The sequence below is a fragment of the Erinaceus europaeus genome, chromosome 9 (genome assembly GCF_950295315.1).
Source record: "Erinaceus europaeus chromosome 9, mEriEur2.1, whole genome shotgun sequence".
Lineage (NCBI taxonomy): Eukaryota > Metazoa > Chordata > Mammalia > Eulipotyphla > Erinaceidae > Erinaceus > Erinaceus europaeus.
Window position 1 is genome coordinate 94,126,359 of NC_080170.1, and position 25,731 is coordinate 94,152,089.

The 25,731-nt window shown below is 38.0% G+C and overlaps 1 protein-coding gene across 1 annotated transcript in view; it reads left to right on the top strand.

The window, feature by feature from the left end:
- Positions 1-25,731, top strand: part of MYH15 (myosin heavy chain 15) — a 184,432-nt gene that overhangs the window by 12,269 nt on the left and 146,432 nt on the right. The window contains 7 exon segments of the mRNA XM_016187700.2: positions 4,764-4,907; positions 6,945-7,101; positions 7,738-7,765; positions 9,635-9,728; positions 12,222-12,314; positions 19,254-19,317; positions 19,408-19,503. Coding sequence (XP_016043186.2) covers positions 4,764-4,907; positions 6,945-7,101; positions 7,738-7,765; positions 9,635-9,728; positions 12,222-12,314; positions 19,254-19,317; positions 19,408-19,503 — 676 coding nt within the window.

Below are 25,731 nucleotides of genomic sequence, written 5' to 3' on the forward strand. Positions count from 1 at the left end.
TCTCACCTGAATATTGGAGCTAGAGGGTTGATATCCCAGGCCTGGCATCTCTGGACATAGTCTGAAGTGAAACATGTTGAGGTGGCATTGGCTGCATTGATTTGGATCAACAGGTGTGATATCAAGTGATATGGATCAAGAGAAGCCCCAGAGGCTTCAGAATTGGGAGAAATATGGCTTTATAGAAAATGAGGAAGGTTCCTTGCTGTCTTAGTGTGTGCGCTTAACCGGTGCGTCACTGCCTGGCCCCCACCCCGATTCCTTGCTGTCTTAGAGCTTAAGAAGTCAGTAGATAATTATTATTATAGCCAACTTATTGGTATGCTTCTAATTCTGCTTTTAAAAACCCCTTCTGTTTCATTTGGTTTAATCCCCCCTGCAGTCTATTTACATAACACTGTATTCTATTTACATAACCTCTGTTAACAAGCACCACCCTCCCTCCAGGGCATTGGTGGTTCAGTGGTAGAATTCTTGCCTGCTCCACCCCCTCTCCTTGTCATACCCTGATTTTCACCAGTCACTTTTCTCTCCACCCTCTCTGCGTCGCATCCTGTTCCCACCCTACTGGGCTAGTATATTTATAAGGACAAGATTGTTTGTAGTTTTTAGTTTAGCTTAGCTTGGTATAGATTGCACTGCGTCCTGCATGAATAAAGAGATACTGCGTACAACCCAGCCATGAGTCCCTGGTCGTCTGTTACCCGCCCGTGAAGCCAGCCCGGCGAAAACAACACCAACTTATTTGGGAACTTTATTTACTTTGAAAATCCCATGGTTAGGATTTACTGTACTAATACAATTCAAGTAGGGACATTTAACTACGGGGCAATCTCTTACTAAGTAATAGCAGATGTTTTTTTATTTTAATATTTATTGCATAGAGACAGAGAGGAAAAGGGCAGGATAGAAGAAAAGAGAAAGAACAATACTTGTAGCACTCCTTCGTGCTTTTGAAACTTTCCCCCGTACATGGACACTGGGAGCTTAAACCCAGGTCCTTGCACACGAGTTCTAACGGGTATATTGCTACCTAGCCCTATGAGAAAAGATCTGAATGACTCTTGTTTTTCTTGCCAATTTTTTTTTTTTTATCATCAGCTGAACCTCACCACTCTGCACCAAATTTTTCAAGTAGAAAGAGATGAGGACAGAAAAATGAGTTAGAGTTAGGAAAAGACATCACAGCTCAGGAATTTCATTATCCAATCAAAATCTTTGCTTTTTTTTTTTCTTCCTCCAGGATTATCATTGGGGTTTGGTGCCAGCACTATGAATCCTTTGCTTCTGGCAGTCTTTTTTTTTTTTTTATTGGATAGGACAGAGAGAAATTGATAGAGGGGGAGATAAAGATATACACCTGCAGACCTGCTTCACCACTTGTGAAGCTAACCCCCTGCAGATGGAGAGCCAGGGGCTTGAACTGGGGGCTAGAACCAGGGGATCCAGCAAGGATCGTTGTCCTGGTCTTTGCACTTGTACTATGTGTGCTTGACCTGGTGTGCCACTTCCCCACCCCCATCCAAGCAAAATCTTATATCAACTAGCAGATACTTCTCTGTCCTCTTCCACGAGCCCCAGATAACTATTGATCATTCTTCCATTATAAATTTGCCTATTCTAGCCATTTTGAATAAATGAGGTTATTTCATAGATGGTCATTTGGTGTGGATTCTTTCACTTAACATATTGATTTTCAAATTCATTCATTTAATGGAGTAAACTTTATTCATTATATACATGGAAATTGTAACATGTAGAAATACTTCACTCACTTCCTTTCTAAATAACATTTTATAGTGTAGCTATACACATTTTATGTATCAATTGATGAATAGTTGAGTGGTTTGCATGTTTTGGTTATTATTATAATGTTGGGAGTGCAAATTGTTATGTGAATATATTTTGATTTCTCTTGGCTATTTACTGAGGAATGGAATTTCTGGAAAAATACGCTAACTTCATATTAAGCATTTTGAGAATCTAACCCTTTTCCAAAGTAGGAAATATTTTATATTCCCCCAGAAATATATATGGATTAAAATTTTCCATGTTATTACTAACAAGTATTATTTTGTTTTTTTATTTTAGCCATTTTGTGTGTATGAAGTGTTATACAAATGTGATTTCTGTTTGCATTTCTGTAATAATAAATTATGGTGATTATCATATGCATGTGCTCATTGGCCATTTGTGTATCTTTTATAGAAATGTCTTTACAAATTCTTTAATCATTTTTCAACTTACTGTTATTTTGTTAATTAGTTATAAAAGTTCTTTAAACATTTTGGATGCAAACCATTATCAGACTATTACTGCAAACATTCTCTCCCACTCTGTTTTCCTTCTAATTTCTTGAGATAGGCAATTCAATTTTATTAGGCCTCTAGATGAGAGACTTATTCTTAGCACATTCTCTGAAACTGATGTCTTTGGAAAATGGTTAAGATGATTCATGAATGTAATGTGAAAACAATTATGATTTCCAAAGGAAATCATAGGAAGAAAATTATGCAACAGTGAGTAATGATGTAGAAAGAGGAGTCTCAAGGTGGATTTTTTTGTTTGTTTTACTTGTTCTCCCTCCCCCCCCCCCCCCACCAATGCAAATGCCTCTCCTTCAGCACTGCTCTGCATCTCCCTGGCTCCAAGCTCCTTCCCTCTGATGTTAGAAGTGACTGTACTTTCAATCACCTTTAATCTTTGCAATATTAACAGAGGCAAATAAAGCCAGTGGGCATAAAGTATTACTTTATGCCCACTGGCTTAAAGTATTACTTAACTGAAGGAAGTTGGTAATAAAAGCAGAGGAAAAATAGAATCATGGCCAAGGGGAGGCTTTTAAAGGTATTAGACCAGATAATGTTCTACAGAAGAAAAAAGAATCCTTGAAATATAGACTTTGAAGGGACTGAAAGAAAAATAGACTATTGTTGGGATAATGTCAAGAGTCTGGGGTAGGAATTGGATGAAGACCATTAAGAAAGGAGAAAAAAACATAGAGAATAATGTTCGTAAACTTTTGAGAACTATAAGCAGCTATTTGAGTTAATCATTCATTTAATCTATATATGAATATTTGTTTAGTACCTATTATGTCTATGGTATTGTAATAGGCACTTTAAGCCAACATTACCCTGATACCAAAAGCAGATACCAAAAACACAGCAAAAAAGGAAAAACTACAGACCAATATCTCTGATGAACATAGATGCTAAAATACTGAACAAAATCCTAACCAACTGGGTATAGCAGTATATTAAAAATATTGTTCATCATGACTAAGTGGAATACTATGCAGCTATTAAGAATAATGAATATACCCGCTTCAACCCAACTTGGATGGAGCTAGAAGGAATTATGTTACATGAGATAAGACAGAAAGAAAAAGAGGAGTATGGGATGATCCCACTCATAAACAGAAATTGAGAAAGAAGAACAGAGGGAAATGCATAGCAGAATTTGACCAAGTTTGGGGTATTGCACCAAAGTAAAAAAAAACAAACAAAAAAACTCTGGGGGGAGGGGAGGGTAGATTTTTCAGCTCCACTATAGATGATGTGGGTAGGGACACAGACTTTTGGTGGTGGAAATGATGCTCATATATTCTCCTATTAACTCATAATCTTATATCAATCATATAAGAGGGGGGAATAGATTGAATGTCTCAAGCTGTTAAATGCATAGACTTCAGTTCTGGGTATATATTCCTTTAACCTAAGCACTTAAAGGTTCACATTAGTTAACTAAGTGAGTTTCAACACTGGGCTTAAGTTGTTAATGCATTTATAGTAATATATTTTCTTGAAATATTAAATCATGTACAATCTTAGACCAGGGAGAGCAGAAGGAACTGGTCTTGTCAGTATATAAGATATGGTTATTTGTAAATAACATTAATGTCATAAATCATAGTAAGATCTTGTATGGAACCTCTGGGGCTTTGCTCATTTTTCTTCATGCTTCTTTTTATCCATACCTTTTGATACTGCATCTGCTGATCTCAACTAAGTTAATGCAACCAGTGCCACCTCAACGTGTTTTCCTTTGTACTCTATGTAGAGATGCCAGGCCTGGGATGTCAGCCCTCTCTCTCTCTTTCTTTAGTGGGGCAGGGGCCTGGGGAGGTGTGGTTCCAGGACAAATTGGTGAGGTCATCTGCCCAGGGAAGTCATGTTTGTGTCATAGTAGCCCCTGTAACTTAGTGTCTGAAAAGCATTAAGATATGAAGCAGAACAAATTATTTGATAATCAGGAACCTAAAGGGAAGAATATAGCAGATGATTTGGGGTCTCCATTTTGGAAAAAGCTAGGAAGTCTATTTTAGGCATATTCAAGGGGCCCATGACTTTACTAATTTTTACCCAAGACTGACAGTTAACATGCTGGTGGACTAGGAGTATTGTCTGGGGAGCTGGTGTCAGAGTTGGACAAAGGACTAGAAAGCTGGATCAGGGAAGAGAGTAACTCCAAAATATTGGAAAAGTACGTACATACTGTAGATAAATTTTTTAAAAAGAGTTTTGAATCCAAAACTTTCATCTTTGGACAAGGAGAAAGCATGGCAAGAGGAAAACTTTTTTTTTTACCATTAAGGTTGCTTTAATTTGTTCTGACTCTATCCTCTAAAGAAGCATATTTTTTTTCTTGGTTTTGAACATTTTTTTCCAATACATAGAATCAGTAACCACAGGGCAATATAGTATAGGTACATGTGTATGTATGTTTATATGTTTGTATGCATATGTACTTTTTTTCTTCAGAGGCTTAGTGTCATGAAGGATGAAATACAGCAGATGAATCCCCCAGTGTTTGAAATGATTGAAGACATAGCAATGCTGATTGACCTCAATGAAGCATCTGTGCTGCATACCCTGAAGAGACGCTATGACCACTGGATGATCTATGTGTGTACATGTGCTTTATTGCTGACATTCAGTGATGTAAACCTTCTTTTGGTGATATCTTTTGTTGTTGTTGTTGTCACAATAAGAATATTCCACAAAACTGACTTTTTCAGATTAAAAAAGATAGAGGGAGAGAGGAAAAGATATACTATAGCTCCAAAACTTCCTCTTGAGTGGTTGGGGCCAGACTTGAAGCTGGTCATGCGTAATATCTTAAATTGAATTTAAGCATTTTTATATGGGGATTATCCTTGGAGAATTCCCACTTTGAAGGGACTTCTTAACATTTCCTCAATTTAACTTTATCAGTATTCCTATCCCAGCTTATAGGTTGTTATGCTAAAGTAAAATTATGAGATTTGAAGAATAAACATTTGGACTATAAGATCAATTAGTGTGTCTGAGAAAGAATGGGAGGCTGGGGGAGGGGTGCCTCACACTGATTTTCAATGATGCTCATCTGAAACATGTTATAATATAATGACTTTTCAACAAAGTATGCTTTAGAAAACAACAAATTCTTACTTAATAGTTAGCATAAAGAAAAATTTATGAATCATGAAATTAATTAGTTCATTTTTTTAACTTCCATATGAAGTAGACTCTGTTGTTATCCCCTACTTTAAAGATAAAGAAATGCATGTACATGGAGTTTAGTATTTTAGTAAGTGTTAAAAATATCCTTTTAGGTTTGTCAGTTTTTTTGGTAAGTATTATTAAGAAAAGTCCAAGTAATAATAAATAAATCAAAAGACATTTATTCCTCAATGTTCCAATATACCCCAAGGTGAAAATAAAGAAAATTTTCTAGTTAAAAAATAATAACAAAAGACAGCAGCATGAGACTTGGCACTTGGAAGACCATTATGAACATTCCAGCTCTATTAGTTTCAAATATCTCCGCCCCCCCCCCAATTATTTAACTTCTTGAAACTACCTTGTCTGTCAAGTGGGATAATAGTTCCTGACTCCATGGTTGTTTGGAGGGTTAAAGCGTGTAGGTAAAATTTGTTTTTTGGTGCCAGTCACCAGTCAGTCTATAAATGTAATGAGTTTTTATCATCATTACATGGTGTTGATTGTTGTCCAGATTTTTATTTAATCAAAACCTGTTGGTAAAAGGAGAAACATGTATATAAGGCTAAAATGGTGTCATTTGGGATGTGTTGAGTTTGGAGCCGGGACAAGCAGTTAATTTGCTCCTTGGATCCCTGATATACTGTGAGGCTGTATAAGTTTCTTTTAGGTGCTGTAACAACATAACTACAAACTGGGTGACTGAAAATAAAAGTCTAATCTCTCATAGTACTAGAGGCTAGAATCCAAAATCAAATTAAAATAGCAGGGTCACATTCCCCTTAGAGTCACTGGAGTAGAATCTTCTCTTCCAATTTCTCATGGATATTGGCATTATCTCTCCAATCTCTGCTCCCATTTTCACATTGCCTTCTCTCTGTGTTCTCCCTCAGCCTCATAAGAATACGAGTAATTGGATTTGAAATCTGCCTAGATAACATTTTGAGATCTTTAACTTAATTATACCTGCAAAGATCCTATCTGCAAATAAAATCACAGTCACAGAACATAGGTATATATTCTAGGAGGACCACAAGTCAGCAAGTAACCACAGTGACTGAGTGGCTCACAGAAATTACTCCTCAGTGGTTTTCAAAGTCAGGATCCTAATTTTGCTGAGACAGATTTCTTGCTGCATTGAAATGTCTGATGTCTGGTTACTGAAACCTGTAGGCCTGCTGTTAGCATCCATTCTGTCTTCAAAAGGTGAATGTATCAGGCATGTTAATAGTTAGCAGAGCTCCTCAGGGAGAGGTAATTTGAAGTCCTGTTGTTACTCTGACCTGGTCTATTTCTTCTTCCTAGAAGTTTCTTTGTAAGACAACCCCCCCCCCTCGCCAAAAAAAAAAAAATCCTTCTATAAGTAAATATTCAAGCAAATCTTACCTGACAGCTGAAGAGCTGGCAAATCTGGAACTGCTTCTAAACTGCTTTCTGAAATATTTTCTGATCTTTCCTCGGACATATTCAGGTCTCTTCTGTGTGAGCATAAACCCTTATAAATGGCTTCCATTGTATCAGAAAGAAGTGGCAGTGGCCTACAAAGGGATGAGGCGATCAGGGGCACCCCCTCACATCTTTGCTGTGGCTGGTAACGCCTTTCAGGATATGCTTCACAGTAAGTGGCTGCCCTACAAAATGAAAAGTAAAAATATCTGCTCTACTTTTTTTCTGTGTCACTAAGAGACATGTAGGCTTTATGAGCAGTACATGGCCTTTCCAGTTGTCTAATCACTTGAGACCTCCATGCTGGATAAAAATATGGGCAAAATAATGCCTGCTTCCTAGGGTTATGGGACAATTAACTCACACATCATGTTAAGTGAGCTAATGTATCGAAAGTACTCGACCCAGTGGCTGGCCCATTGTAAGTCCCTTGTTGATGGCAGCTTTTATTACTTACAGCTCTTGTTAGAGTATCTAGCACAAAATTTTTTTTCTGTAGCTATTATTACATTGTAATTCTTAAAAGGCTTGGAATGGCAAAAAAAAAAAAAAAAAAAAAGCATTAACCATTAAACTGTTACCATTTGTATTTGGAGCAAGGAAACAGGTCCAGAATGTGTATGTTTTTATGACTGGCATACATAAGGGGGAAAAATGTATTTTACTTTGTTCTGTAACTGCAGATAGAGAAGATTTTTCCTCTGTGTTTGTCGTCAAATTGCACCTATGGAAATTTTGAGTAAATTGTGTTATCAGTATATAGAATCTCTGGCAGAAGACTGTCCTGACATGTTTTTTTCCTTTGTAGATCAAGAAAATCAGTCTATACTCCTTACGTAAGTATTTGCTGTCTCCTTCTTCTTCCTCCTCTTCCCATTCTTCAACTCCTTCTCCTTCTCCTTCTTCTTCTTTTCATCCTCTTTCTGTCTCTTTCTCCTTTTTTTTTTTTTGCCTCCAGAGTTATTGTTGGGCTTAGTGCCTGCACTACTAATCCACTGCTCCTGTGGCCATTCTCGATTTTTTTTTTTTTTATAGGACAGAGAGAAATTGAAAGGAGGAGGGAAAGACAGAGGAGGAGAGAGAGAGAGATAGACACCTGCAGATCTACTTCACTGCTTGTGAAGCAACCCCCTGCAGGTGGGGAGCCAAGGGTTCAAACCGGCATCCTTGCTCTGGATCCTTATGCTTCATACAATGTGTACTTAACCCTGGATGCCACTGCTTGCCCCCACCCCTTCTTTTTGCCAGTAGGGAGCATTTCAGTGGGGAAAAGCCACCTACATTTCACTGAGAATAAAACTTAAATTCTTTGTCTTTCAACTATTTATCTTAAAAATACAGAAAACATTCAATATAAGAATAAGGTACACAGGAAATTCTAACACTTTAGTTAGTGATATCCTACAAATATGGTGCCTGCCAGGCTGCCTCCACTGCTTTAGGAAATTTTTTTAAACTTACAGTTCACAAGATAATCTTAATTATTTTCTTGATGGAGAGAGCTTCCTCCCAAAGGACCATTTGCATAAGCCTCTGAATTATCTAATTGGACAGAGAGACTGAAAGTTTAATGGGTTTGACCAAAGAGTAAATAGCATGCTTTTGAAGGTAGCCAGATTGGGACAAGCCAAAGTATACTCATTACCGAGAAATATAAGATGGGAAGGCTTAGATGAACTTAAAAAAGAGGTTAAGAGGAAGGAACATAATTTAGTGATATCATATTTATGTTAATTATGAAGCAGACCATTGGTTAATTGTTAGTGTGGTGCCTGAAGTAATAAACTAAGACTCAAGAGACAGTGTAATTCTAATGTCCTTTGTCTTCCTATCCAAGGGTGATATCACTTAGCGTGTTGGGTTGTCTTTTTTACTTCAACCATTCCCAGAAAAATAGCAGCTTAATAGAATCTTAAAACTAGAAGAGCCACTTCTAGAGTTCAGGCCTGTGGAAAGAAGATAGATTATTTCCTGCAGTTTCACACAAATTTCTACCTTGATGCTTGTGTAATGAGACTATATACTCACTATTATTCCCCCCCTTTTTTTTTTTAACTAAATTATCTGATAGTTGAAAGTAAAACAGAGAGTTCAATGGTCTGACAAAATGATTGGCAGACTCTTCTGAGGAAGAAGGTTTGCATTTGGCCATGTGGTAGACTTAAAATATGTGATAATCTCTTGAAGGGTTAGTAATGAGACCTGTCTCTGATTACTGGGGGTGCTCTCCAGCTTCATATTAACTAGGATACAAGGAACAGGCTTCTAGTTTTTATAAAAATCTTTGAGCTTTTTCTACTCCAGATTTCTGCTATACCACTTTTCTAGCTTGAAATGCCCTGCCCCCATCTCCCAACCAGTTAAATGTCACATCATAACAGGCAATTTATATTCCTTTTTTTATGGTGCTTCATTTAAAAAACTAATTTGTTTGTTTATGAAAGAGCTAGAAATAGATAGCTATATAAATACCAGTGCACTGCTCAGGTCTGGTGGTGCTGTGGACTGTACCTGGGACCTCAGAACTTTAAGAATGCAAGTCTTTTGCATAACCATTAAGCTGTTTCTTCAACTTTTATATTCCCTTTCAAGTTCTACTTTTCCATGTAAGTTCTCCTTCTTGCTTTGGCCTATATGGTTAAGTTGAACTTTATTGCATTTATAATTTGAATCAATTAACTATATTACTGTGTTTCCAATCATAGAGGAGAATCTGGGGCTGGAAAAACTGTGAACACCAAATGTATTATCCAGTATTTTGCTACCATAGCAGCCACAGGTGAACATCAGGAAAATCCAGTAAGTGTTTATATCTCTTGGTAGGTGGTCCAATCCATTGATCCTGGGGGTTCTTGACTGCTAATGGGAAGAATAAAAGTTCAATAGCCATAAAAACAACTAGAAAACTATAGGAAAGTATTTTTCCTATCACTTATTCACCTCTGAAATTATTAACAGGTATTACACACCAATAACTCCCAAATATAAAATTACATAATTTGTTTCATAGGATATTTACTAGACTGATCTTTACTGGCTGGAGTTTCTAAGAATTTAGGAACTTGATATATAGTGCCTTGAATGATTACTTTTAATATTTCTGAAACCCGTTAGCTACTATTCAATATCAGACTAAATATGTACCAACAGAGATTTCCTTTCTTTACCACTAACTTCTGAATCAAATCTTAAATGAGTTACAGATGTACTCTCAACTTTAATCACATTCCTGGTTTGAAAAACTTTACCTTCTCTATTTAATTAATTTTATCCTTGACAATTTTCATTTAGCATTCTTTGTTTAGCTCCATTAATAGACTGATGAGTTGCATAATAATTTGAGGATAACTATACCGTGAGAGTTGATATGCAAGATAAAGTTAAGCAGTGCTGAGTGGAACTCAAAATTAATGTCTTAATGGGCTATCAGCGCCTCACATCTTTTTATGACTGGAATGGTTATTTTCCAATTTGATTCTAGATGTATCTTGTTGCTTTTGCAAAGTAACAAGTATAAAAATTAGCCATCTAGTCCAGTTTTTGAACTGTGGAAAATTTCTATTATCCACTAGATATTATTTAATGTTTGCATGTGATTCATGTTGTTTGAGCACTTGTTAAGTCTAGATGGTGAAATTTAGTAACAACACATAAAATAACACACATACATAACACTTTTATGATTATTTTTGCTTCTTATAGGCCTATGGCTATTTAAAGAACAGTAGAACCATAATATATTTTTTTTGTCTATGTGGAGTTGAAATCCCGCACATGTAGTTTCACTGTTCTCAGGCCACTTTTTACTTAGCAGGTATTGTATATGTAAACATAGGTTTTGAAAACCACATGTACAATCACTATCATAAAATGCACCATTTATATTGAATGAAAAACAATGAAACCATGCTACCATGTATGTGAATGCTGAGTAGTCATTTAGACTCACTCTATATGGATAACCTCCTTTGGACTATTTTTAAAGTTTTTATTATTTTTTAAAGATTTTATTTATTTATAAGAAAGATAGGAGGAGAGAGAAAGAACCAGAGAGATAGGAGGAGAGAGAAAGAACCACATCACTCTGGCACATGTGCTGCTGGGGATCGAACTCAGGACCTCATGCTTGAGAGTCCAAAGCTTTATCACTGTGCCACCTCCCGGACCACACTCCTTTGGACTATTAACCTAAGCAGTCATTCAAATTTAAGATGAATACCATTGTAAATTAATACTTGACTACTAAGGAAAGCAAGCAACACACACACACACACACACACACATATATATATTTTATATATATATATTAACAATGTCAAAATATGTTACCAGGCTTGACAATTAAAAGGATAAGGAGAAATTAATAGGGAGGAGTGTATGGAATGAGGTTTGGAAACAGGATATGGTATTCATGCCTTTATTACTGGTTTTGCTGACTCTCTTTTCTTTCCCTATTCAGAACAATCGGCATTGAGAGAATGCCCACAAAGTGTTTTAGGGAAATTCTGTATAAGCCAGTCATTCATCTATTTTTTCACTTCCCTTTACAAAATAACGTTTTTAAAAAATATTTATTTATTCTCTTTTGTGTTGCCCTTGTTTTTTATTGTTGCAGTTATTGATGTCATTGTTGGATAGGACAGAGAGAAATGGAGAGAGGAGGGGAAGACAGAGAGGGAGAGAAAGATAGACATCTGCAGATCTGCTTCACTGCTTGTGAAGCAACTACCTCGCAGGTGGAGAGCTGGGTCTCGAACTGGGATCCTTACGCTGGTCCTTGTGTTTTGCGCCACCTGCGCTTAACCCGCTTTACTACCGCCTGACTCCCTACAAAATAAGATTTAAAAATAAGATTTGGAGTTAGAGATAGAGAGAGAACTTACTGAGAAGGATGTGTACCTTGCCATATGAGTAGCCTTGGCTCAATTTCAGGTACTACATGGGAATTGTTCTGGAATCAAAGAAACTTTAGTGCTCTGATGTCTCTCTCTCTCTCTACCTCTACCTCTCCCACCCCCTCCCCTTTCCCTCCCTCCACCTCTCCCCCACCCTCTTCTGTCTGTATAATTGAAAGATAAAGCAGCCCAGACAGTGAAATTGGGTACTTGTGAGGCCCCAGCTCTGTAATAAGCAAACAAATTAAAATAAATAAATAAAAATTGGAAGTAGCTTTTGGCTACTGATTATAAACATAATATTGCAATTTGATTTTGATTGTGATTGTGGAGGGATTGCTACTTTAAAGAATCTTGCTAAAAGTTTCATTAGTTATAATTTTTATTTATATCTCAGGAAACCTTACAAGATCAAATCATGCAAGTGAACCCTATCTTGGAAGCATTTGGAAATGCCAAAACCTTGAGAAATGACAACTCTTCTCGTTTTGTAAGTAGGATGACTGAGTATTATAGAAGTATTTAGTTTCTAAGTAAATGCAGATTCACATCTGCATGTAGGTATGAAAGAAAACTGGAAAAAAAGAAAAAACCTGGAATATCAAAGGATGAAAAGTTATTAACATTAGATACCTCAAAATATGTCAGTTATATAATTAAGAGAATTAAAACTATACATAAACTTTTATAATTTTTTGATATGAAAAAGAAGTACTTATTTTAGTTATTTACAAATATTTTTTTCATTTTCAATTTGAAAGCTCACCAATAAAACTCTAGTGATGCTTTATATTTTACAGACTTAAAATATTCTCCTTAATAATTTTGTATGATATTACAGCAGTTCTAAGTAGTGAGCATCTCTTCATTCATTGCAATTGCTACTTCTCTTTGCATATTTTTCATTATGGATTTTTTAATTGGAGGAAACATATTTTTTAAAAGTAGCTATTATAGCTAGCAGTCCTGTGATAGAGTGAGAGTGTTTATTTCAAATCCTAGCTTCACAGACTCATTTTATGCCAAGAATGAGTGGCAGGGAGCTACTCTATAATTTATACGGAAATTTGCAGGAGGCTTCCTGTTTGAGTCTGGGCATAATTAAATAATAACATCATGCTGATTTAGATAGTTTCATTGCAAGATCTTAGAGTTGTCTTGCTTCCACATACATCTGCTTGCAATGTTAGACTAAATAGCAGGTGCTAACAGTGCTTTATAAAGTGGCTGCTTGGTTTGGGATTTTTTAGAATGTAAAGGCATTTTCTGATGGAACATAAAAGAAAGAGAGCAAACTGAAAAAAAAAATTAAGGTGTAAAAGGTGAAGAGAATAAAAGGAAGAAAGGAGAGAACCAAAAGTAGAAATCAAAATACACTGAAAGAAAAGGTAGTTACTGAAAAAAAAATAAGAACAATAAATAAATAAATAAATGAGAGAAGACGAGAATAAAAATGAAATAATGATGAAAAGGGAAAAGGAAAGAGAATAGTTTTACCCATCAAGAAATCAAAATTGAATTCTTTCAAAATATTTACATATATTATATGCATATATATATATACTTGTATATATTTATATGTTTGTGACTCCCATTATTCTATATTTTAAAATTTTATTAGTGATTTAATAATTATAGAAATATTGTGGGATAAGAGGGGTACAATTCCATATAATTCAGTTCTTTCCACCAGAGTTCTGTATCCCATCACCTCCATTGGAAGCTTTCCTATTCTTTATCTCTTTGGGAGTATGGACCAAAGAACTTTATGGGGTGCAGATGGTGGGAAGTCTGGCTTCTATAATTGCTTCTCCACTGGACATGGGCATTGACAGGTCCATCCATACCCTCAACCAGTTTCTGTCTTTTCCTGGTAGACTAGGGCTCTTGGGAAGTGGGGGTCTGGGATACACTGGTAAAGTCATCTGCCCAGGGAAGTTAGGTTGGCATCATGGTAGCATCTGCAGCTTGGTGGCTGAAAAGCATTAAGATATAAAGCAGAACAAATTGTTTGATAGTTAGGAACCTATCCTGTATTTTTTATGTCATTTTCTTAAATTTTTTACGTATAAAAAGGAAACACTGACAAAGCCATAGGATAAGAGGGGTACAGTCCCACACAATTCCCACCACCAGAACTCTGTGTCCCATCACCTCCCCCGATAGCTTTTCTGTTCTTTAATCTTCTGGGAGTATGGACCCAAGGTCATTGTGGGATGCAAAAGGTGGAAGGTCTGACTTCTTTAATTGCTTCCCTGCTGAACATGGGCTTTGACAGATTGATCCATACTCCCAGCCTGTCTCTCTCTTTCCTTAGTGGGGTGAGGCTCTGGGGAAGTGGAGCTCTAGGACACATTGGTGGGGTTGTCTGTCCATGGAAGTCTGGTTGGCATCATGCTAGCATCTGGAACCTGGTGGCTGAAAAGAGAGTTAACATATAAAGCCAAACAAGTTGTTGACTAATCATGAACCTAAGGCTGGAGTAGTGCTGATGAAGACTGGGGCGGTGGGGTCTCCGTTTTGTAGGTAGCTACTAGGCCTATTTTAGTTATATTCTAAAGGGCCCATGACTATACTAGGTTTTTTTTTTCCCCTGAGCCTGAAATCTGATATGCAGGTGGACCCAAGTTATTGTCTGGGGAGAAGATGTCATGGCTGGAAAAAGGACCAGAAAGCTAGATCAGGGAAGAAAGTAGCTCCCAAATATGGATAAGGTATATAAATATTGTTGACTGTCAACCCCATCGTTTGATGTGATCTGGGGCTCATATTCAGTTTAGGAGCCTATGTGACCTCTGCATCCTTGTAGATCTGAGCTCATATTCTGTGGTCATGAGTAGGAATGTTCCAAGCTGCCCCAATTTCAGGACTGATCTTCCTCGGGTGAAGCATAGAGTATGTTGTCCAGCCTCCCTTTGGATGATGGAACATTCTCTACTGTTGTTGATCCAAGTTGAGGGCAAGGTCCTGTGGGGGCCCACAAAGGGGTCTGTTGTGTTGTTCCTGATAGAGATGACTGGTAACATTGGGGAGAAGGATTTATTTGAGGTCTAGGTCCATCATGTTTGTTTGGGAATCTCAGGACTCCTCAACTAGGGTCCCAGCTTGTGGGGTGGTCTGTAGCAGCAGAATTCGTAATGGCTGAAATCTGGAAGCAACCCAGGTGCCCAACAACAGGTGAATGGTTGAGAAAGCTGTGATATATATATGAATACTACACAGCTATGAAGAACAATGAACCCACCTTCTTTGACCCACCTTGGATGGAGCTAGAAGGAATTATGTTAAGTGAGCTAAGTCAGAAAGACAAAGACGAGTATGGGATTATCCTACTCATAAACAGAAGTTGAGAAAGAAGAATAGAAAGGTAAACTCAAAGCAGGATTTGACTGAATTTGGAGTAGGCACCAAAGTAAAAATCTCTGGGTTGAAGGCAAGGGCAGAAGTGCAGAAGTTTGGCTTCACTGTGGGGGGTGTGGGGGGTGGGCTGGGCTTGGACACAGTCTTTTGGTGGTGGGAATGGTGTTTATGTACATTCCTATTAATTTGTAGTCATATAAACTACTATTTAATTATTATGAGAGGGGGAAAATTGATTGAATGTTTCAAACTTTTTAAAGCACAGACCATAGGCTGAGCCTTTGATATGTTGACTCTCTTAAAAGCTTACACCAGGGAAAACAGAAGCAACCAGTGCTACAGCTGCATACAAATAATATCAAGGACATAAATTATGGTGATGGTGTGTATGATACAGCAAATCCTAACAAAGGGATATTTCAAAGTTAACCCAATTGCCAAATAATATAATTATAGCAGTAACTATCTATTGCCTTCTTAAACCCTAGGACAGCAGGAACTTCCCACTTCCTCTATAGAGCCTATATTTTCCCCAGTCCTGGAACCTCTAGGGTGTGGCTCACTTTCCTGCATGCTTCTCTCAATTCATACCAAATGATATTGCATCTGTCACTCCCAACTTAATCAATGCAATGAGTACCACCTTAGTATGCTTCACTTCAAACTGTCCAGAGATGTCAGGTGTGAATTGTCAACCCTTCAGCCTCATTACTCAGGTGAGACCTTTCCTTTCATAGGATTCTCTAATTCCATTTCATGTGGTTCACTTCCTAATAAAGTCCCAAAACCTAGATATAGGATGGGTCCCCTGAGATAGGGCATATGTTTACATGTATCCATAAATTAGGGCAAAATATATACCTGAAAGCAAAAGTACATAACAGTCTGCAGTGAGTCAGTATCAAGTTCGTAATGAAATAGTGTCTACTTAGACTTAGATACCTTCCTCACCTACTTCCTATTACACTTCCTTCACTCACTCCAAAGCTAACCTTATCAAAGCAAGGACTGCAAAACCTGAATAAAGGCAAGAGACTGGCATACTTTATCCTATATTTTTAACTTAGTGGCTTAATCCACATGTACATGGTCATTCTCTTTTTCTTGCTAGTCTGCTGTCCTGCTCTTACTACTTCCTCACTTGGGGCCTGAGATGACGTACTAACAGCCTGCCTTCACATTACCATTTTCAGTCTGTAGGTAAATAGTTGCCCTGGACTTCCTTCTCTGCTGCATTTTATAGTCTGTTAAAAAATCTGTCACCTTTTTCCTTGCTAGATCCTCCTATCTTGTGGCTTCTCATTGAGAAGGGAGGGAGCTACAACTATTATTTGGGTCAAAGTAGTGTTTTGAAAATTAAGTCAGATCACATCACTCCTTTGTTTAAAATTTTTTCAGTATCTCCTTACCCCAAAACAAACAAACAAACAAAAAGAAAAAACACCTTTGTCACTCATGCAGCCCACATAACTGACTTAGGGCACCAGATCCTTGTATAACACTGACTCTGTTTTGTGCTCCCTTTGGTCTTACTCACTAAGTTCTTGCACAATTAGTTTAAAAAAAACATGTTGCAATGGCAGAAAAGGATTTATAACTAAGTTGGTGTTGAAAGTGCTTTTCAGACACCTATTGCAGGGAGAAGAGAAATTGTAATCATGCATCAACCTCCCCCAAAAGTCCCCTAGTCAAGGAACTCTTGGATTCCCACACAAACATGCTGGGCCTAGACCTCTAGTGGATCCTTCTCTACACCATTACTGCTCACTTCTGTCAGGAATGTCATCATTAGCCCTCTTGTGAGCCTTCCCAGGACCTTGACCTCACCATAAAGCAATTATGATACGGAGTACCCCAGTCTCTGAAGGGAGGCTGGGGTATCCTGTCCTGCCTGCCACAGGAAGACTGGTCCTGGAATGAGTGCAGCCTACAATGTTCCCAGTTGTGACATGAGCTGTGAGCTCAGTGAAATAGGGACTTAGAGGTTACATAGGCTCTGGTGCTACATATATGGGCCCTGGGTCAGGTGGATGGAGGTAAACAGTTCATTTTATCTATAGAACTTTTTTAAGAATGGGAGAGACTCACTGCCCTAATCCAACTTTCTAGCCCTTTTCTCTACCTGACACCATTATCTCAGACAATATTTTTTATCCAACTCCATGCTAGCTATTAAACTCAAGCAAAACTACCATAGTTGTGGACTCCTTAAACATACCTAGCTTTCTTCCACCCTAAGACCCTTAATCTTATCTGCTCTGTACATACTTTTTGGTTTCTGTTCATTAACCATTTTGTCTTTATGTCCTGCCACCTTCCAGACACCAGGTTGTAGATGCTACCATGATTCCATCCTTACTTCTCTGGGTAGATGATCTCACCAGTGTGTCCTAGAACCTCACCTCTTCAGAGCCCTAGTTCACTAGGGAAAGATAGAAACAGGCTGGGTGTATGGATCAACCTGCTGATGCCCACGTCCATTGAAGAAGCAGTTGCAGAAGACAGAACTCCTACCTTCTGCATCCCAAAAGCATTTTTGATCCATAGTCCCACTGGTGGAGAAATGATAGGAGATTCCAACACGGAGACCCCCCAAATCTTCATCTACAGTATTCTTGCCTTTAGGTTCAAGATTAGTTTGTTCTGCTTTATATCTTAACTCTTTTTCAGCCACTGGGTTCCAGATGCTACCATGATGCCAACCAGACTTCCCTGGGCAGATGACCCTACCTATGTGTCCTGGAGCTCTGCTTTCTCAGAGCTCTGATCCACTAGGGAAAGAGAGAGACAGGCTAGGAGTATGGATCAAACTGCCAACACCCACATTCAGCAGGGAAGCAATTACAGAAACCAGCCCTTCCATCTTCTGCACCCCATAATGACCCTGGGTCCATACTTCCAGAGGGATAAAGAATATTAAAGCTATGAGAATAAAAGATGGGATACAGAGTTCTGGTGGTGGGAATTGTGTGGAATTGTACCCCTCTTATCCTGTGGTTTTTGTCAGTGTTTCATTTTTATAAATAAAAATAAAAAAGAGAAATGATAGGAGAAAGAGGATAAGAGGTCTCTGAACTCCAGTTTTGTCAGCACCTGGAGAGAGAGGAAGAAAAGGGGAGGGACATTTGGATGTACTGAGTGGCTTGGAAGAGAAGACTGGACCTGGAAGAAAAGGGGGCAATTATATACAAATGCAGACAGATAGTTGTAGAGATGTTGGTTGGCCCATGTCTGCAACCTTGGGAAAACTGTGGTGGCTTATAGTGGGGAGAATGGGGATTCAGAAATCTGTTGGTGAGAACGGTGTGGAATTATACACTTGTTGACCTATATTTTGTAAATCAGCATTTAATCACTAATAAAATGAAAAAAAAAGAAAATGGGAAACTCAATTTCAAAATAAAAGATTTAAGGGGCTGGGTGGTGGTACACCTGGTTAAGCGCACATGTTACACTATGTAAGGACCTCTAGTCCCCACTTGTAGGGAGAAAGCTTCACTAGTGGTGAAGCAGGGCTGTAGATGTCTCTCTCTCTCTCTCTCTCTCACTTTCTGCCTCCTCCTTCCTCTCAATTTCTGGCTGTCTCTATCAATAAATAAATAAAGATAATAAAAAAGAAAAATTGGTTCTAGGCCAGTTTTAAGTAAAAGACAATATACATCAAAATCATGCCATGTGTCCCTATGTTAGAGTCATTGTATCACCCATTTACACTTAAAACATAAACATCTGTTCCTCTAATGTATGATACTTCCACTTCTCAGTTAATGATTTTAAAATATCTGAAAGAATACATACGACAGATACCATTTTCTCATTGCTAGATAAGACCATATACACAGAGATTCAACAAGGCACACAAGAACATACATATAGCAATCACAGACCTGAGAGTAGAATCCAGAACCAGTGATAGTCCTGATGATTAGGCAGCTTTCCAATATTAACTTCTATCATCAAGATACCGTGATGCATCTTTAACTTGTGAAGTGTTGAGCATACTATATCCGATGAAGTCATCACCAGTGTTTGGAATCTTTCAATTTTATCCTGTTCTCTGTCCACATAGGGCAAGTTCATACGGATGCACTTTGGTGCCAGAGCCAAGCTGTCATCTGCAGACATAAGTATCTGTAAGGAGCTATTGTACTATCTTATTACTTTTCACCTACATTTTACAAGAACATCTAAGTGTGAATTTTTATTCACTTCTCATCATGCAGATTTGTTTGAAAAATCCCGGGTGATTTTCCAACAGCCTGGAGAGAGAAACTATCACATATTCTATCAAATTCTGTCTGGAAAGAGAGAACTTCATGGTAAGTGTGTTATTCTGGAGCTGAAGGTCTTTCCAGAACAAGAGGTCAGATTATCATTGGGCTAGAAAAGTGCTCTTAAGTCTCTTAGCCTACTTAGAGCACAGTGTATTCATCCTGAAGTATGAGGTGAACCAATTACAGGATCAATATGCAATAATTTTGTGTGAGGAGACAGTAAATGATAACACTGTCCCCCCACCTCCAAGTTGGTAGTGTTTGAAGGTAGGCTAGGTCAGGTCCGGCACAGGTAGATAAATGCACATGCTTGTAAGAAGTATTAAATAACTTAGGGCATTAAATGAGTAGAACCCTATGCTGGGACTGGAAAATAGTTCACATGGATATGTGCTGCTTTGTTATGTGTGGTTTGAACCCAAATTTGAGCCTATCCCCCACTGCATGAAAGGAAGTTTCATTGCTGTGGTCTCTTTCATGCAGACTCTCTCTCTGCCTCTTTCTCAAATGGTTTGTATAGGTAAGAAGAGAGATGTAGTAGTATTACCATGGCATGTAGTAGTTTGTGGATATGTGATAACATGAATATTTGCGTTGAGACATGCATAATACAAAGGGAATATAACCAGAATAATGAGCGGAGAGTAGGAGGAACAGTGGCAGCATAAAGCAAGGCATGGCCAAGGAGCAGAGAACAAGTTGATTGGAAGAAAAGAACAGCACAGAGGAAAAGTAGAGATTACACAGATTTTTATCTTGGTGTCTGAGCTTATGGAAGTGAGAAGGTGTGTGTGCATGCTTGTAACTTGTATGATGTGGGGATGGCATAGAGGAATAGGAGGACATGGCTTATTGAGGGTTGTGTTGATCGAGCCAGTGTGGTTGGCAGGATAGCCTGAAATTATAAATACTAAGGGAAGTTACTGCAAGTGTCTCAAAATGAGATGACAAGACAGTTGTGTATGGTAGTGTCTGTAGGAGTAGAGGTGGGGGAAATGGATTCATGGACAGAGAGAGAAATCTTGGATGTAAGAATGAGTGATGAGCTAAAAAAAATACTCCCACGTTTCTAAATTGGGTAGGATAATGCTATTTTTGAAATAGAAAATGAATTTCTTCTTTTTGCTGAACCATTTTATAGGACTGCTTTATAAAAATGAGGAATGGGGTGTGGGTTGGGTGGTAGTGAACTGGGTTAGGCACATATAGAATGAAGCACAAGAAAAAAAAAAAGAATGAAGCACAAGGTTCGGTGCCAAGGATCCCAGTTCGAGCCCCTGGCTCCCCACCTTGGGGGGGGGGGGCGTTGTTTCGCAGGCAGTGAAACAGGTCTGCAGGTATCTGTCTTTCTCTCCCCCTCTCTATCTTCCCTTCTCCTTTCAACTTCTCTCTGTTCTATTCAATAAAACAAACAAAAAACAATGGCAGTGGATTCATAGTGCCAGCACTAAACCTAGCAATAACTCTCAAGACAAAAAAAAAAAATAGGGAAGTGAATAAGACAGACAGGTTCATTTATGAACTTTTATTGTAATAGGGATGATGGATAACAAACAAAGAAATATATGATTTTAAAGAAAGCTGGTTGTACAAGAAAAAATAAATTTGGATGAGAAGATAGAGTGAACTGGACTTTAGTAAACTCATGGATGGTTATATTTTTGATGCACTAGTCTTCTCTGAAAAGGCAGTAGTTTCTAAACATGCTAACTGATGAGGTGTCTATTGAGACAAAGATTTCCATGAATAAAGTTCTAGGTGGAGGGAACAAGTAAAAGCAAAGATGCTGAGACTGGAATACATTTGGTTTATTCATTTATTTAGTTGTTTTTTTAGTGCATTCCCCACAGATGCAGTGCTGTTCCCAGGCCACCTTTACATTCAGATAGAGAGGACACAGAGGGAGTAGAGACATCACAGCATCAGACCTTCTGGTATCATAGCATAACTATGTGGTACCAGGGTTTGAATCTGAGCTACATGCATGGCAAGGCACATGCTCTAATCAGTGATATGTCTCTTCGCTTGCCTTTTAAAAATGTAGTTTAAAAGAATATAAACTTGCAAAAAAATAAACAAGCAAGACAGCTGTTTCTAAGGCTTGTGAAAACGATGGTGCTTATCTTTGGGAGGTGGGATGGTGGGGACTCAACTTTGGTGGTGAATATTGTTTGGAATCTTGTAACCCATTATAATCACAAATGAAAAATTAAAAGCAATAATTAAAGTGAATATTATTCATAGAGATAGCAAGTAAAACCAGAACACCTCTTACTCATATGCAGTGTTGGGAATCAAGCCTGGGCCCTCGCCTTTGCCAGGAATGCACTGTATCCATTCAGCCACTTCTCCAGCCTTTTAGCTTATTCTGGGAATAGCAAAATGACCACTGTGGATGATGGAGAGGAGAGGGAAATGTAAAGACGGGCAGAGGCCAGTAAAAGTAAAATCAAGCAAGACTGTAGCAGAGAGTTTGTTTTTTATCAAGTGCTATGGAAAGTCACTGACAGCGGAGAATGACAAACGGATTAAATTTCTTTTTTTAAAAAATTATTTATCGGGGGGATTGATGTTTTACATTTGACAGTAAATACAATAGTTTTTACATGCATAACATTTCTCAGTTTTGCACAAAACAATGCAACCACTAGGTCCTCTGTCATCCTTTTTGGACCTGTACTCTCGCCCCCCCCCACTACAGAGTCTTTTACTTTGGTGCAGCAGATGGAATTTCAAATCATTGAAGGTACAAATGCTCTCACAGGTGTAGATGTGGGATGAGATTGAAGATTCAGGTGAGGAAATTGATGAAGAACTATTCTTCCAGTCTATTATGCTTAAGTATGTAGCAAGCCTGGCAGTGTTTTGACTAACTAGCCTTCAACTGCAAAATCTCACCAGGTGAGGAAAGTTTTTGCAAACTGAGTAATTATTTTCACCAGGGGCATAACTGTTGTCTATGTAAACAATAGCTATTCACCTTTCCTCCTCCTAAACTCAGAACAGAAGTATTCAATTTTTTTTCTTTTTTTTTGGAATCTTTCTTCTTTATTGGGGGATTAATGTTTTACATTTGAATTACAATACATGCTCAATTACAATACATGCTCAATTCTTTAAATAATCCAAACAAATGGAACATTCCCTATGTAAATGTCTATAAGGTGCAGGGTATCTGTCACAAAAGGTTGAATGTAGGTGTGAGAAGTGACAACATTTTTTGGAGCATCTGTATTAACAGGATCAACTGGAGACTCTGGGTTATTGTAGAGAACTTAGGCTTTCCTGGGATTCATTTATCTCATTGATTTTAGGGGGTTGCTGAGAGTGATTCGATTGATTACTGCGCAAAGACTGACATCTGGTGGTCTAATTTGGGTATTGTCGGTTCACTTGTTTTGGATACTGTTATACTTTGAGATGTTAAAATATTTGGAACTTTCTACTAAAGCTCCAAAGAAAATCTTCAAAGTGCCCGAGGACTCATACAACAAGGCACAATGTGGTAATATGAAGACTATGTCTAAATTTCTTAAAATATGAGCACTTGTCCATTTTACAAAAGAATTGTGTGGAAGGGTGGACAGCATAATGGTTATCAATAAGACTTTCATGCCTAAGGCTTTCAGGTTCCAGGTTTAATCCTCAGTAGCACCATAAGCCAGAGCTGAGCAGTTCTCTGGTCTTTCTCTCTGTATCTTTCATTAAACAATAAAATATAAAAAAATAAAATATTTTTAAAAAGAATTGTGTATGGAAAAATCACAGCCGAGGAACAGGAGAATAAGAATAATAAGAGGAAGAAGAAGAAGGAGAAGGAGAAGAAGAAGCAGAAAAAAATTAGGTGATGTGTTACCCCAGATCCAGTACCCATCTCACCTCTCCATGGGCTGGAATGTCTCTTTTTCTTGTTTCCTTTCAGTAAAAAAAAGGGCACAGTTCCAACCCATATCCTCAGTACCCTCAGATATGGCTACTTCAGAATCCTTTAGTTGCTACCTTTAGTTCCTAATGTCATCTTTATAGCTTGGATATATACTTTTCTTTGAATTATTTAATTCATTAATCTATTTAATTCATTAATCTATTTAATTCATTAATCTATTTATTACCATCAGGGTTATCTTTGGGGCTTGGTACTTGCATAGCTCCACTGTTCAATTGTTACCAACAATCAGCCTTCCTTCTTTCCTTTCTATCTTTTTTCTTTCCTTCCTTCTTTTTTTTATATTTTTTACTTTATTTATCTTTCTCTTTCTTTTTTGATGGAGGGTGAGAATCAGAGAGCTAGAGAGAGACAGAATGGAGAGACACATGCAGCATCGCCCCATTGCTTGTTTAAGTGGGGAGCAGAGGTTTGAACCTGGATTCTTGCTTATGATAATGTGTGAATTCTACAGGCTGGACTTCCACCCAGTCTTTTTTTTTTTTTTTTTTTTTTTTTTTTACTGAGGGGGTTAATGCATTACAGTGTAGTCATTGTCACCAGGATTTAATTTCACTATGCACCCTCCTCCACAGTTCTCCATTCCCCCCCCCATTTCTCTGCTTTGATGCAATACACCACGCCCAGATCATGATTCACCTTGTTTTCTCCCTCCCTGTTCCTTATTATTAGGTGAGTGAGATCATTAGGTATTCATCCTTTCTTTTTTGTGTTTATCTCACTTAATATATCTTCCAATTTCATCCAAGATTATGCAAAGGAAACAACTTCCTAATTTTTAATAGCTGGTAATATTCCACCATGTATTGTTGTTTGTTCATTTTGATTTTGTTTTTTTAGTCAGTCATCTGTGTTGGACATCTGGGTTGCTTTTGGTGATTACAAATTGTGCTGCTATGAACATGGGTATACATAGATCTCTTCTGATAGGTGTTTCTTTGGATAAACTCCTAGGAGAGAAACTACTGGGTCATATGGCAGGTCTATTTTTTAAAATTATTTACTTATTTATTTTATTTTATTATTATTATTATTATATATATTTTTTTCTTTTACCGGAGCATTGCTCAGCTCTGGCTTATGATGGTACGAGGGACTGAACTTGGGACTTTGGAGCCTCAGGTATGAGAGTCTCTTTACATAACTATTATGCTATCTATCCCCATCTAGCAGGTCTATTTTTAGTGTTCTGAAAAATCTGCTGACTGTCTTCCATAAAGGTCCCACCAATAGTGCAGGAGTGTCCTTTTTCTCTACATCCTCTCCAACATTTGTTTTTACTCTCTTTTCTAGTGTATGACATTTATACTTTACAGGTGTAAAGTGGTATCTCATTGTTGTCTTTATTTGCATCTCCCTGATAGTCAATGACTTTGAGCACTTTCTCATATGTCTGTTGACCTTCTACCTCTCTTATTCTATACAGTTTCTGTTCATGTCCTCATCCCATTTTTTAAAATTTATTTTAATTTATTTATAAAAAGGAAACTGACAAAACCATAGGATAAGAGGGGTACAACTCCACACAATTCCCACCACCAGAACTCGGTATCCCATCACCTCCCCGATAGCTTTTCTATTCTTTTATTTTTTAAAATTTTTTAATTTTTTTTATTTAAGAAAGGATTAATTAACAAAACCATAAGGTAGGAGGGTTACAACTCCACACAGTTCCCACCACCCAATCTCCATAACCCACCCCCTCCTCTGATAGCTTTCCCATTCTCTATCCCTCTGGGAGCATGGACCCAGGGTCATTGTGGGTTGCAGAAGGTAGAAGGTCTGGCTTCTGTAATTGCTTCCCCGCTGAACATGGGCGTTGACTGGTCAGTCCATACTCCCAGTCTGCCTCTCTCTTTCCCTAGTGGGTTGGGGTTCTGGGGAATTGGAGCTCCAGGACACATTGTCTGTCCAGGGAAGTCTGATTGGCATCATCTTAGCATTTGGAACCTGGTGGCTGAAAAGAGAGTTAACATTTAAAGCCAAAAAAATTGTTGACTAATCATGAACCTAAAGGCTGGAGTAGTGCTGATGAAGACTTGGGGGGGGGGGTCCTCCGCTTTGTAGGTAGCTACTAGGCATATTTTAGTTATATTCCAAAGGATCTGTGGCTATATTTGGTTTTTTTTTTTCCCCTGAGCCTGAAATCTGATATGCAGGTGGACCCAAGTTGTTGTCTGGGGAGATGATGTCATGGCTGGAAAAAGGACCAGAAAGCCAGATCAGAGAAGAGAATAGTTCCCAAATATGGGAAAGGTGTATACATATTGTTGATTGTCATCCCTATCGATGTGATGTGATCTGGGGTCCATATTCAGCTTAAGAGC